The sequence below is a fragment of the Anser cygnoides genome, chromosome 16 (genome assembly GCF_040182565.1).
Source record: "Anser cygnoides isolate HZ-2024a breed goose chromosome 16, Taihu_goose_T2T_genome, whole genome shotgun sequence".
Taxonomy (NCBI): Eukaryota; Metazoa; Chordata; class Aves; order Anseriformes; family Anatidae; genus Anser; species Anser cygnoides.
In genome coordinates this window covers 14,921,400-14,935,438 of record NC_089888.1, presented here as the reverse complement: position 1 = coordinate 14,935,438, position 14,039 = coordinate 14,921,400, and the positions used below count along the sequence as shown (strand labels likewise).

Below are 14,039 nucleotides of genomic sequence, written 5' to 3'. Positions count from 1 at the left end.
CAATCCCTCAGAACTACAATCTCTGCAAGCCACCAAACCATTTCTAAAAGGAAGTAAACAGAGCTTTCTGACCTCCAGTACTACCAAGCGTCTTGTTGACAAAAGCACTGAAATATCAAACAGACACAGCTTCCCTGAGCCAAGCAGCCAAATGCCTACCCAGGAGAACCAGGCTTTTTGTCTTACCTGGTTGAGTTTTTCCTGGGTTTCTTCCTTCTCCTCTGTCAGTATTCTCAGTTGCACCTGCAGCCCCTCCTGTTGCTCCTCTGCCTTCTTCAGCAGCTGCTCCAGGTGGGTTTTCTCTGCGCAAAGCTCTTCATTTGTTCTTTCATAAGAGCTCATCTTCTCCTGTACAGAGATCTTTGCTCTCTCCATCTCATCCACTTTACCTGACAGAACTTCGGTCTCTTGTTCCAGCTACAGTCATGGAAGCAGAGAGGAAACAAAATACAGTAAGATATACTCTGCATAAAGTCTGGACGGAAAAATAACACTTGTCGATATTCAGACAGTCATCCTGTCTGAAGGCAAAGTCTGAAAAGAAACAGCAGCTGCAGACAATCACCTGGCGGAATCCTTGGAAACTCTGCTCACCTGCAACACAAGCTTGTTCAGTTGCACTTTATCCAATGCAAGAGCTTCATTAATACTGCTCATCTTTGCTGTGGCAATGTGTAGATCAGCTATTTCAGAACTCTGCTTATTCTGAGCTCCTGTCAACTCTGCTACTGACTGCTCTGCCTGAAGAGACAAATGAACAACGTGAAAACAAAGACAGGAATATCCCTGACTTTATGCAGCAACTCCAGATCCCCTTTGCATCTCTGACAAACCTGATGTACTCCCAGTTAAACCTTTCCAATAAGTACGTGGGGACTAAATCCACCACAGAATCTGTATGGATCACAGCATCGTCCAAGAAGGATAACACCATTTTTCCCTGACTTCTACTGCCAGAAACAGCCCCTGTGGTGGTCCTGCTATCAGAACCCCCTCTCCCACAAGTGCTACCTAGGAAAAAGTGGCCATACCTTTTCGAGTGCCATTGTAAGCTCATGTTTCTCTTGCTTCAGCAGATCCCTCTGAAGGTGTGATTCCTCCAGCATCTCTCTTGTGACTACCAACTCACTCTGTAATAATGAATGTTTTGCTTCAAGTGCAGCTAAGTCCTTCAGACTTGAGAACGGGAAAGGTAAACACGTTTTTAGTGACAAAAACATTATCATTTCCAAAACAAAGACTACATACTACACCCCAGATACAGCAGTTTGAAGGATTTCCACCAACTTTCTATTTACACTTGAAGAATGCTGGGATTTTCTGACTAGAGCTGCACCACTCTTTGTCATTGATGTAAGTGAAATGTTCATCAGTAAGAAAGTAAAAAAAGTTTTCAAAAATCCCAGTACATTTCCAAAATGTTTGGGAACTCTTATCCTAACAGCTTCCTGCCTGTTAGTTACCTCTCTCCTTTTCGATACAATGGATAGAAGACAGTAAAGTTCTTCTTTGGGGAAGATACTTTTTTTGAGTTTACATAATATTTCCTCAAACTGTTCTCACCTTCAGCAATGAAAGAGCTTGCAATCTATTTGAGGAGGGGATGTATATACATTTTCAAACCAATGATCATAGGATTATAGAGTGATTCAGGCTGGAAGGGACCCCAGGAGGTTTCCAGCCCAATCTTCAGCTCAAAGCAGGATCAGCTATGGGATCAGTCCAGGTTGCTCAAGGCTCTATCCAGTTGGATTTTTCAAATTCCCAGGGGTGGAACCTTCACAACATCTCTGAGCAACCTGTTCTACTGTGTGACTGTCATGTTTTTTTATTTATTTATTTGTTTTTTTCATTTAAATTCAGTCTGAATATCTGTTTCAGTTTATGCCTGTCATCAACTACTTTGGTCAGGTTTGGAAAGATTTTTTTAATGGGTCAGAAAGAAAGGACAAGGAGGCAGCTATGCTGTATGTCAGTAGGTACCCAGACCTGCTCATGTACTCCCTCAATTTTCTACACTACAGATGATAAGCACAAGAAATTCATTCCTTTGTCGTGGGCAGAGGGATCTCCTAAACTCTAGCAAATGCTCAACCCTGCCCAGAGAAAGCTTTAACACTCACAGGAGGTCCTGGTCATGACATACTCTCTCCATTGCTTGTTGCTGCTCCAGCTTTTCCCCTTGGGCTGAATCTTCCTTCAGCCGCAGTTCAGTGTTACTTCGACGCAGACGCGAGGTTTCTTGCTCACTTTCATCTAGCTGTTGCTGTAGTTCTCTCCTGATTTTCTCTAGGTTTGCACAATCACTGCAAAGACAAGTTAAAAGAATGAGGAGGCCTGCACAACCATTGATCCCATTTTCATGATTCTAGGATGGAGTTGTGAGGAGCAAGATAAGGAGGGACTTGCTCTTCCCCTCACAAGATAACTGCGGAGGGAAGGAGAACTTAAGGCAGGCTTTGGCTTGCATTCAGTGAGAAGCAGTGGCTAGGGAAGCACCCAAAGAACAGAATTTAGAGAAGTGGTATGTTGAGAAGGATGCATCTTGTATTCCGACATTGCTCTACATTTCCAAAGACAGCCTTAGAATAGCAGTAAAGCATGAAAAGCAGTGAGAGGAGGATGCTAAAGTGCTGAAGAGAGGCATATGAACAGTAGGGAAGGAGAGTTCTTTGACCATAACAACTTAGAACTCCCAGAGCTGGAAGCAGATTGTCTATAAAACACAGGAGAAGGATGAAACAGTCACCTTTTGAGTGATTCTACCAGGGACTGAAGGTGCTGCTGTTGGCTGCTTGACATCTTACTTTCCTCTTCCAGTTGCTCAAGCCGTTGCTGCAGCTTTTTGCACTTTTCTTCCTGCTGTCTGTGCTGGTGCTGCAGGGAATTTATAGAGTCCTGTCTAGCAGAAAGCTCTTCTTTTAAGGCCTGTAAGGAATAGGGAGGAAAATAGCACAAACAAGCAATAATAAGTAGGGAAGATGGCTTCAGATACAGTAACTTGAGGACAAGCAAGCAGAGAGACAGCTCACCTGAAGGCAACAGCTGTGATGAGGGGGAGGAGATCAGGAGAGAAAAGCAGTGGAACACAGAGCTGGTGAGACTGGCAAGGCAACATAGTAGCAAGAGTAGGGTGGGTGGAAGGAAACTGGGTAAATAAACTAAAAGGTCTGAAGCCAGGTGAGGCATGAGCAGCTGAGACTGTGGCCGGTGATGATGACAACCAGAAATTCTCACCTGTGTTGCTCTTTTCCTCCTTGCCAGTGCTTCCTGAACCAATACAAAGGCATGGTCTGCATCCAGGGAGCTCAGACAAGAAAGGAAGTTGCTAGACTCTGGACGCTGGAAATTGTCTGTGCAGACAAGGCTGACTGTGCTGTCACTGTCATCTAACACCACCTGAAAGCCCACATCAAACCGTCACTCTTTGTTCAAACTATTTTGTCTATTTCTCCTTCTTCCCCCACTTCACCCTAGAGTTGTTAAAGACTCAATTCAATCATTTCTTCAATGAGAAAAGAAGTATCATCCCGGCCACCACAAGTACTCCAGGGATTTCTGAACACAGCTACTATAAACAAGAAGAGAAGAAACAAATGTGAAGTGGTTGGAGGCTGCTTGAATGCCTGGTTTCTTAAAGCTCTTGGGAATGATTTTGGTCTCCTTCAGTTTCTCAGAACCACATATACAAGCACCAGATCAACACTGGAAATAGCAATGAAAAGAACCATTAACATCGCCCAGGGATGAAGACAGCTGATGAATACTGGAAAACAGTAATGAAATAGCTAATGTTTACAATTACTCTGAGCAGCAGCAAAAAAGGAAAAAATGACTAAAATAAGTAGAAAGAACTGACTTTGTGAGAGGCTGTCTAAAAAATCTGATGATTAAACCTCCTGTACAGTGTGAAGTTTTGAACTAAGTTAAAGTTACCCCTAACCAGTTGGAACAGTTAAGATTCTGTGATGATAATGGTCAGTGAAGACAGAGTGAAGGAGCAAGGCTGGCAAGCACATTGATTGAGTCGGTGACCTTTTATAAAAGTCTGAAGAACAGCACAGTCATTGCTCTAGGAGGGTTTGGGAAGCCTCCAAGCAACACTGGAGTACAAATGTCAAGTAGCCAACTCAGAAAGCACAGTTCAAGAGAGACTTTAGCACGACAGCGAAGGCATAGGTACTGAAATTCCTAAGGACTCAGGTGAAGAGTCACAGGAGAGCCAACTCTGACATTTTATATCAGTTTCTATATCAAAAAAAGTGGCACAAAAATGAAACAGCCAGTAGCAGTGAACATACGCAGTATACAACATGTGAGTCTATTCACTGTGCTTTTCTCTTTCCTTCATTAAGTACTTTTAAATCAAATTTACAAGGATGTGGACCCAACTTTTTACTCACCTCAGTTATATCTTTGATTAACTTTTGAAGGGCAAGATTCTCTTCTTTGGCATTTTTAGTCAATGAAGCTTCATATTCTACCTCTAATCGACTTGCTTCCTGAGAATAGAATAAGGAAAGAGTGGACAAGAGAAGCTCCCCTCTGGAGCATTCCCATCTTCAGCAGTATTATCATGCTTCTAAGCCTCAGCCCTAGTGATTCCAGTATATTACGTTCCATAATCTATTCAATTTCTTCTTTGATAAAACTAAGAAGAGAAAGATCAGCAACTCTATAGACAGGTAAGTTGTCAATTCCAAGTAACTTTTATCACTAGAGACTTAAAGTCAGGGGCAAAATTACACTGGTAAAGCCTCCCTAAGGAAGACACCCAAGATGTCTGTAGCTCCCCTGCCACTGCCTGCACCTGGACTGACTGCACATGTGCCAAACATGTTCCTGATGTTTCTGCACAGTTAGCACCTCTACTACTCTTTCTCTTGAGGAAGCCACACCTCTTTGTGCTAAGGCTGGAAAACAAATGACTCTGACCAAGCAGACACTGGGCTATTTCCCAGACAAAGGTAAAACATACTAGAATCTCCACAGTGTCGTTAAGTGTTTTCATGGTCTTCTCCTTCTCCTCATTCTGCTTCTGAGACTGTATAAGCAAGGCTGAGAGCTCCATCACCCTGAGAAGAGAAGGTCCACGTGCCATTCCAAAAGCACACCATCAGCTGTTAAAGAGATAAGCAGCTCCCAAAAGCACAGCAGGAGAAGTTCAGCCCAGAAAATATAGCAAAGACAGATTTAATCTCTACATGTTAACGTACTGTATGTTGCAGAAAGGCACTACTCAGCCCAAAGGACTCTGCACTCGGTCTTCCAAGGAAATGTCAGCACAGAGGTGCTACATTGCTCATGATAGTCCTGTGCAAATTCCTCCCAACAACTAGAGCACAGTCCTGGATAGCAAAAGGGCTGTACAAGAGACAGAGTGCTCTTTATACTGCTCTGAATTTCTCACCAAGAATCAGTTAATAGCAAATACATTACAATATGCAATCTCCCCCCAGTCTTCTTACCCAGAAGAGAAGGGCTTCTGCTAGATTCTCCTCCTGCCCCCCTCTTTTTTTTTTTTTTTTTTTGTTAAAGGCAATACTTTGACTATGGTCAGAAATAAGGCTATAGAGAATGTATGTGTTTTCAACATGAACACAGCCTATCTATGAACCTGTGAATCAGCAGTCACAAAAGATAATGTTGGTAATAGAAAAGCTTAAAAATATTAACCTATCTTGAAGTTCCTTCTTCTCCAGGTCACCCTTGATTTGTAAGCACATCACTTCCAAAGTCTTCTGGTTTATTTCCCTTTCCATTTGCTGCTGTGCCTGATCCTTTAGGACAGGTCTACCCAAAGTGATGGCCTCCCAGAGCTGTATGCCAGAGTTTAGACGGAAGCAGTTTACAAGTATAGATCCAGAGAGCCTCATTTGCTCTGCCTTCAGCTCTGACAAATCTCTGAGGAAGAATAAAGAAAGAATAAAGAAAGAGCTAATGTTTGCACCACCATTTTTATCAGTCAGTCCACTTTTCAAGCACATAATTAGGCAATAGATTACATCTTTGCTAGGGACAAATCATTCATTTGATACTCTGGGATTAGGATCTGTCTTGATAGTTGTAGAATGAGTCTATTTCTTCCTCAGAGACAAGAAGAAATGTGTGGCATAGCCAGAAGATTTCAAGGATTTCTAATTACTCTTATTAATTGCTGCTCTTGTTGAATCTTATTAACATACTCTAATTATCAACACCATGAATAGATGTAAGGAATTTTGCCAGGGTCCACACCTTTTATACCTAGGATATCAGTGTTAAGTGACCTTTTAGTATCACCACTTAGACTGCTAAGAGGCTTATGAAAATATGCACATAATAAGCATTTTGGAAAGGTGGCATAAGAATAATCTTTGAATGCTGTTAAAAAAAAAAGCACAAATCAAATAGTAAGTCAGGTATACACTACACATTAAGGAAAGCTTATCAATGTATAAGAGAAATGTCTGACGTTAACCCAGGTTTGAAATTGCATGCTCACACCAGAAGAATGCAATATCAAGGCTACAATATTATTGCTTGTACAGAAAGCAACTGTGAGAAAGAAACTTCAGAGAGCCCAAGAACAAACAAAACAATAATAAAGAGGTACCAAACTAAGCAATATAAACTGGATAAATGGAGTAACAAGGTAGAAAAGTTATTTTTCTCTCAACAGTGTTGGTACAGGTGTAAGTGAATACAAACTGGCCAGAGTAAATGTAAGCTGGACATAAAAAGAAAAAAAAATACATAATCATGAATATTTCCTTCAGAATCAGTGAGATAAAAAACCCGGTGAGATTTCAGGTAGATTTTAATCATTCTCTAGAAAGGACTGCATTATTTGCTGTATGCATAGGTTTGGTGAGGCCATTCTCTTTCATATGTACACGTGTACCTATACATCTGAGTTTGGGCATATTAGCCCAAATATCAACATACTCAAGTTCATCTATTTAGGGCCTCTGCATTGCCCAAGCCCTTCTGTTTTATTTGAAAACCATCCTCAGACAAAATGAATCGGAAAGTAGTGTAAAGCACACATAATGGCATTGCTTCAGGCTATCAAAGGACAAATCATATCTTCAGCTGTAACTAAAGCAACATCAAGGTTCCAAAAGCAGATGCGAACGGAGGCTTACATTTTTTTCTCCAAGAGATGTAGTCTTAACTTCTTCTCACCTGTCAGTGGCAGTCTTCATTTCCACAAAATGACGGCGGAAGGTCACCACCTGACGCCACAGGCTCAGAAGACGGTTATGCTCACCCCTTAAGTAGCTGTCATAAAACTAAACACACAAAGACAGAAAGAAATGGCAGCCTTCCCTATTACTGTACAATTCTTCTAGATCTGAGAGAGTACAACCACCATCATCAGATCTTCTTTAATAAAAATTCCAACAGGGGCATCAAGGACTGAATAGGCACCACATAAACATCCACAGTAGACCTGCTACCTGAATTCAGAGATGGGAACATCCACACTTCTCCTGTTGTAGCGGATATCAACAAAGCATACTGATCAGAGATGTCTAACAGTCTTGGTGGAGGAAGACAAGAACAAGCCCCTCCAGTGTGAGATTTTCTTGTGATAGGCTATTGGTAAGAGATGCCTGTCTTGACCTTCTCTTAGCTACTCTGAATCTGAAAACACAAAGACCCCTCTGTGTTTCACTGCTGAGATTTAAGAAATGTTAAAAAATAAAAAATAAAAAAAAATAGGGACTTCATGCACGACTGCCCTACAGTGTCCAGCAACAGGCACACTCCTCCATCCCACACCCATGTTCTGCTAGCCAGCACCAATACATTCTCAATAGAGCAACAACTTTTACACAATAAGTTGTCTATGTCAGCAATAAACTCTCATTCCAGTCTGTCATCATGTTGACATTCCTACGGCCTATCCTTACCTCACGTTCATTGCGCCATTCACTCTCCTTCAATTCCAGTTCCTTCCGGGCCCTCATCCAATCTGCCGTCAGTTTTCCAACATCTTCTTTAAGAGCTGAATTCACCTCATTTGCTTTATCCAGGTGCTCCCGCAGGAGAGTGTTCACTTCTGCCAGGTTCTCGCACCTTAGAAAGGAAGAAACAGCAATGAGCTCATTGAACAACTGCTATCCACAAGCAACATCCTCACGATTTTCCATCTCCCTCAACACTGACTTTCTTGGTGAAAGATAGTAAAAGTGCTTTCTAGGAATAACTAAGACATCTCTGTCATGGCAAACTCTTTTTTTTCTTCTTACTTTAAGTCCTCATTTTCCATCTACAATTTCAGTCTCCCCTTCTTCTTCAACTTTGAAGATACCCACCATTAACGTCTTGCCTTCCCTCCACTCTGTCACCCTGCATCCCGCTGGAAGCACAATTGTCCTGACCACCTATCTACTTCCACTCACATCTGTAAGTTTCCACATCCTTTCCCTTGCAATATTGTTCATACTCCTGCCCTCGCCTTTTTTTTTTTTTTTTGAAGAGTCTCTCTGTCCTTGTCCAATACACTAGGACTTGCAGTAAAAAACCCACCTTGATGACACACTAAACTGCACACCACTAAACCAAGACCATATATGTAGGGGAAACAGCTTTAAATGACACTTTCAACTGAAAGAAGCTTCTAGAGGGTTCCCAAAGTGCAGTACATTTGTAGCCCTCAAAAAGGCTTTTAACTATGCTCATTGTAATGAACATAAAGATCAAACACTGCAGGTTAATTGCGTTTGGGCCACAGCCTAATATATCCCACTTGGGAATTATTTCATGAACAAAATCTGAAGACCGTTGCCCAGCAAACAAGAACAAAGTTCAGTTTCTGGATAAAAACTGGAGTTGTGCTTCCCTCACTTTGCAACATAGGTAACACAGCACACAGGTGTACTTTATACCTCACACTGTTCATCTCTTGAGCAGAGGGAGAAAGAGAAGCACAGAAAAATGTGACAGAAGATGCCTGTGTTGCCAAATGTTCTGCTGAAAGACTTTGATATAAGCATAGGATATGCTATTCAGACAAAATACAAGTCCAAATCTAACAGGAAAACACCTGCCGCATGAAATCTTTAGGATGTTAGGGCTTGATTCCCAACATAAAGCAGGGCTTTACTGAGCAGATCACCTACGGAATAATAAGAAAATTCAGGCTGGAGATGGAGCTTTGGAGGTCATATGACCAACCCCCACTGAAAACAGAGCTATTCAGCACACATCACTATTAACTGCACCACAGAACGGACTGCGGACCTTTCTCCTTTCAAAATGGCCTGCCCAGCCACTTCCAAACTGACAGGTTTTCTCTTGCTTCCTTGAGCATCCAAGACACCAAGAATGCACTATTGCTCCTCCTTTTTACCTTCGCTGCTCCTCTTCCAACTGGAGCAGTGCTTTTTCCAGGCTGTGCTCCTCTGTGGGTTCCCATCTGTCTGGAAGGGATCCCTTAAGAAAGGAAAAGTTTAGTCAAATTCTTGCATTTCCTTCACTACAGTTATCATCCATTGCTTTCCCCTCCATTTGTTTGGTATCTCAGGAACTTGTGTCTTCTTCCAGGAATTAATGTCACAAATACAGGGAGGAAGGGAGGAGAAGAGTCAGTAGTTTTCCTCATTTTCATACTCTCACAGCTATCTGTTCTCAGCTAATGACCACAAGCGCTCACTTAGACTTGAAGCTTGGAAATACATACTCTCCTACTCTTTGTTTCCTGGGTTTACTTTAGCCATGAAGCAAAAAGAAAAGCAAGGAGCCAGCATTCTTGCCTGCCAAGATGCTAAATTTCAACCGATTCTTATTCAGAGACAGACACAATGTAACATGCAGTATAGCCCTCTCCTGAGACTTAGTACAAATGTTACTCCAACTACAAAGCACTCTTTCACAAAATTAAAATCCTTCTTGATAGTTTTTTTTGGACCGGCATTTCTAGGACTACCGGGTGCTCTAAGAATGGCAACTGGACAGAATACTGAAGGTCAAAGTTACAGTGCTTCTTTAAATCCTCCTATCAGGACAATCTTGTTTTCGTCTGCTGTTGTTTTACGGGGCCTTTAATCTGAGTTAACAAGTGTTACATACCTGCCCACTCACCCCTCTGGCTTCAAGTTGCTGCTCCAACTCACGACACCAGGTCCGATACTGCAGCAACTAAGATGGATATATAGAATTAGGATAAGAGAAATTAAGCTTATAACAGACTCAGCTCCTCCTGTGTTAGGTTTTCTGTAAGCCTTTCCAGACAGAGCCTAGTACATTTCACAGCACTGCTGACATAAAGAGAAGTCATTATCACATGAAAGCTTCACTTCATCTAATATTAAAAAAGTGAGAAAGGGTTTATTTTATGTATAGTATTATCTGCTCATCCTGAGAGAGTGTGATGACAAGCAGAACGATGAGACCGACTTAAAACAGCCATGCCAGGCCAACTACTTCCATCAGACTGAAGATTATCCTGTTTAAACCTCACCGAACCATGTCAAATCCAGAAGGAATTGCCAACACCAAAATCAATGTAAAATCCTAGTTAAACTATTTTTAATTACAGGTTTGGAAGAAAAAAAATTATAAAGTGGCTCAGCATGCCTCAAAACCAGTCAGGTTTCTGTTAACCAAATAATACTTCCTATATCATCAGTATCCTACACAGGTTCATCAAAGGAAAATGCTATTTCTTGCTACACAGCAAAACAAAGGGGAAGGAAAAGCTTTGGCAAGGAGTGAAAACGACTGCATAAATGGGAGGGACTTCAGAGCAGACAGGTCTGCGAACAGCAACTGACTGTGAACAAGCAGCAGTCCTTCAGAAAACATTCAAATGCAAGTGACAGAAACTGAAAAGACTGAAAAGGGAATAAACAGAACTCCTGTTCACTTCCTGGAGGACGAAATGTGCTTTTATCATTTATTTGCTATTACCACTTGCTCTCCAAAGACATTTCCACACCATGTCAAATGCAGTCCGACCGTATAGGTTTTACCTTTCAAGCAGCAGGCTTCTTCATACCTGTACAACTAGAAACAGCCTTTCAAATTTGCATCACTTTTCAATGTTTAGCAAATTAAAGTTAGTTCTGCTAACAGTCCTGCCCATGCGCCGCAGCCAAGCGCTTCAGCTGCCCAGCTTCCTACGCCGCAGCCTCCTCACAGGCGGGCGCTAAGAACACCCCCACCGAAACAAACCCGCCAGCACCCCTCCGGCCGCCGCAGGCAGCAGGCCGCAGGGCTTCGAGGGCGCTCGAAGAGAGGCCGGGCTGCTCTCTAGTAGCCGGGCCGCGATTAAACGAGCTCAGGCCCGGCTGTCCGCCGGGCGCCGGCTCTCCCGGGAGCTGCCCTAAGCGGCGGGGTGGCGAAGCCCCGGCGGGAGGCTCGGGAGCGCGGCAGCGGGGCCAGGCCGGGCGGAGCAGGGCGGCTCCCGGGCCTCGCCCCAGCCCCGGGCTCGACGCCCTCACGCCCGCGGAGGCCCCACCGCGGCTCCCGCCCGCCCAGCGCAGCGCGGCCCGGCCCCGGGCAGCTCCCGGCGGGCGCTGCCGCCCTCCCCTCACCTTCTCCTGCAGCTTCCGCACCAGCACCGCTTGCCGGTGCTGCGCCTCCTCTGAGCTCTGCAGCCGGCGCCGTAGGGAGGCCTGGCTCCGCGCCGCCTCCCCGTCCCCGGCCGCCATGCCCCGTTCGCCCGGCCCGGCCCGGCCCGGCCCGCCTCGGCTCCCGCCGCCCGGGCGGCTCCGCCCCGCCGCGGCCCCCCGCCCGCCGCCTGCCGGGCCCGGGCTGAGGCGGTCGCGGGGTGGCTGCCGCCGGGGCCGGCAGCGGTTCCGTTCTCCCTGCCGGCAGCGGTTTGGGTGCGGGCACCGACCTGAGCCGCGGGCAGAGCGGTCGCCCAGAGAGCGGCCATCCGCGGCGGGTGCCGGCCGTGAGAGGAGGAGCGCCGGGAGCCGGGCGGCCCGAGCCGCGACACGCGCTGCCCCGGCTCCCCGGGCAGGGCCTGCCAGCAGCAGGGCAAGGCGGCTGGAAGCGCAGAAGGCGCTGCCGAGCTGAGAACCTCTCTGAACTTTCGCAGCAAAAGCAGACCCTTCAGGTAGCAGTAAAGGCAGCCGCAGCGTCCGCACGAGTTTACGTGGAAGAAATTTTCACGTGCAGGTAGCAGCCAGCTGGAAGCAAGGCAGCATGCGAGTGGACTTCAGTGAGGAAGCAGTCACCAGGTCATGGCTGCTGCCCGTGATTTTACAGTTCCAGCTGCATCTCATTCTTCTGACATGACAGTTAAGGCTGTCTAGACAATCATCTTCGATACAGTGGAAACCTAAATAGTGAGGTGGATTCAGCTCCATGAATAGCTAGAGCATCGTTAGAAATCCAGGCAAAACCAGAAACATTCAAAACTGGGTGAAGTGTCTCATGAAGCCATAGTTGCAAAAAAAGGTTTGAGGACGTAGTAGCGGCTGGCTGAGGAGGCCTGCCCAGCTGAAGAACAACATCGGTATAAACAGTGACAGGGAGGTGCCCGTGCTGTGCCTGTTCTTGTGTCAAAACGATGACGAAAACTAGGAGTGGCTCAGAAAACAACTGGGTTCTGAAAGCTAGCTTCTCAAGAAGTGGCAGAGGTTCATTTAAAATATAATTCCTTGTCAAATGAGACAAAAATAGAAAATAATGCATTTTTTTTGTTCGATTTGCAGCAATTGTGTTCACACAAATAGATGTGTTCAATCTACAAATACAAAATCCACAAATAAAGTGCCCTTCTGTATACGGCAGTGCCGCCAGGCATGTGGATCATTTTATGCTGTCTCAACTTTTCTGTCTTTCTTAATGGAAGTGCTGCTCCTTTCAGTGATATGCAGAAGCGTGAAGATGGAGGCCTTGGCCATGCCTCCCAGAAATGAGAAATACTGGTATGCAGATTCTGCCAGAAGCAGCATCCGGTTTAAATTATTTAAGGGATGGGAATAATTGGTAATGTGTTTTGAGAGCTAAAGGAGTCCCCAGGGCTTAGCCCAAAGGAACTCTCAACACCTCTGTCTCTGCAAGGGCTCACTCTCAAAGTCACAGCAAGCCTCTCGATGTCTCCAACCACATGCATGTCCCTCCCAGCTGTGCCAGGACGCGGCAGCTCCGAGCACTGTAAGGCTCCTGAGGAAAGGAGGCCAGGTGAAGGCTGAGATGGATCTGCCCATGTTTGTCAGCTCCATCCCCAACAGGAGCAGCGGCAAAAGCATGCAGCCTGTCCCACTGTCCTGGTACCTACTGTGGAAATGGGAGTTCTCCAGCCTTACTAGCAAAATGCTGTGGCCCCAGCTGGGCTCTTGCTGTGGGACTTGATTCCCAGTGGCCTGGGGTCCTTCTTCCTGTGGTGTTTCAGGTGAACTTCTTGCACAAGGCCTCCTGTGATTCTTTCTAGTTCATTATCATCTTTTAAGACTAATTAGATCCCAAGACTACTGTCTTTCAATTGATTCCAAGTGTCATCCAAAAATGCTGTTTCCTTTTTTGTGCTCTGCCTGGCTTTCTGAACTGACCACCTATGCATCATTGCAGCAAACAGGTACTTTTTATTGCTAGTGCTCTTGAAGCAGTTTACATGGGACACATCCAGTTCTGGGCTCCCCGGTACAAAAAAGACGGGGATCTCCTGGAAAGAGTCCAGCGGAGGGCCACAAAGATGATACGGGGCCTGGAGCATCTTCCCTATGAGGAAAGGCTGAGAGACCTGGGTCTGTTCAGCCTGGAGAAGAGAAGACTGAGAGGGGATCTCATCAAAGTGTATAAATACCTGAGGTGTGGGAGACAGAGGGATTTGGCCAACCTCTTTTCAGTGGTTTGTGGGGACAGGACAAGTGGCAATGGCCTCAAAATGGAGCACAGGAAGTTCCGCACCAACATGCGAAAGAACTTCTTCACAGTGAGGATGACGGAGCGCTGGGACAGGCTGCCCAGGGAGGTTGTGGGGTCTCCTTCTCTGGAGATATTCAAGGCCCGTCTGGACACCTACCTGGGCAGCCTGCTCTAGGGAACCTGCTTTGGCAAGGGGGTTGGACCCGATGATCTCTAGAGGTCCCTTCCAA

General features: G+C 45.2%; 1 protein-coding gene across 5 annotated transcripts in view; it reads right to left on the bottom strand.

The window, feature by feature from the left end:
* CEP250 (centrosomal protein 250) overlaps positions 1 to 12,021 on the bottom strand; it is a 35,759-nt gene extending 23,738 nt beyond the window's left edge. Inside the window, exons 1-14 of one of the 5 annotated variants that reach the window (XM_066978264.1) lie at positions 11,526 to 12,021; positions 10,060 to 10,128; positions 9,341 to 9,423; positions 7,899 to 8,064; positions 7,168 to 7,274; positions 5,677 to 5,904; positions 4,979 to 5,075; positions 4,404 to 4,502; positions 3,238 to 3,399; positions 2,750 to 2,928; positions 2,124 to 2,306; positions 1,032 to 1,176; positions 595 to 741; positions 187 to 417 (exon numbers count right to left, since the gene is read on the bottom strand). In XM_066978264.1, coding sequence (XP_066834365.1) covers positions 187 to 417; positions 595 to 741; positions 1,032 to 1,176; positions 2,124 to 2,306; positions 2,750 to 2,928; positions 3,238 to 3,399; positions 4,404 to 4,502; positions 4,979 to 5,075; positions 5,677 to 5,904; positions 7,168 to 7,274; positions 7,899 to 8,064; positions 9,341 to 9,423; positions 10,060 to 10,128; positions 11,526 to 11,642 — 2,013 coding nt within the window. In that variant the 5' untranslated portion in view covers positions 11,643 to 12,021. Of the gene's footprint in view, positions 1 to 186; positions 418 to 594; positions 742 to 1,031; positions 1,177 to 2,123; positions 2,307 to 2,749; positions 2,929 to 3,237; positions 3,400 to 4,403; positions 4,503 to 4,978; positions 5,076 to 5,676; positions 5,905 to 7,127; positions 7,275 to 7,898; positions 8,065 to 9,340; positions 9,424 to 10,059; positions 10,129 to 11,525 lie in introns of those variants that run through there. The other 4 variants (XM_066978262.1, XM_066978261.1, XM_066978263.1 and 1 more) reach the window with 4 other exon arrangements.
* Positions 12,022 to 14,039: the final 2,018 nt, after the last annotated feature.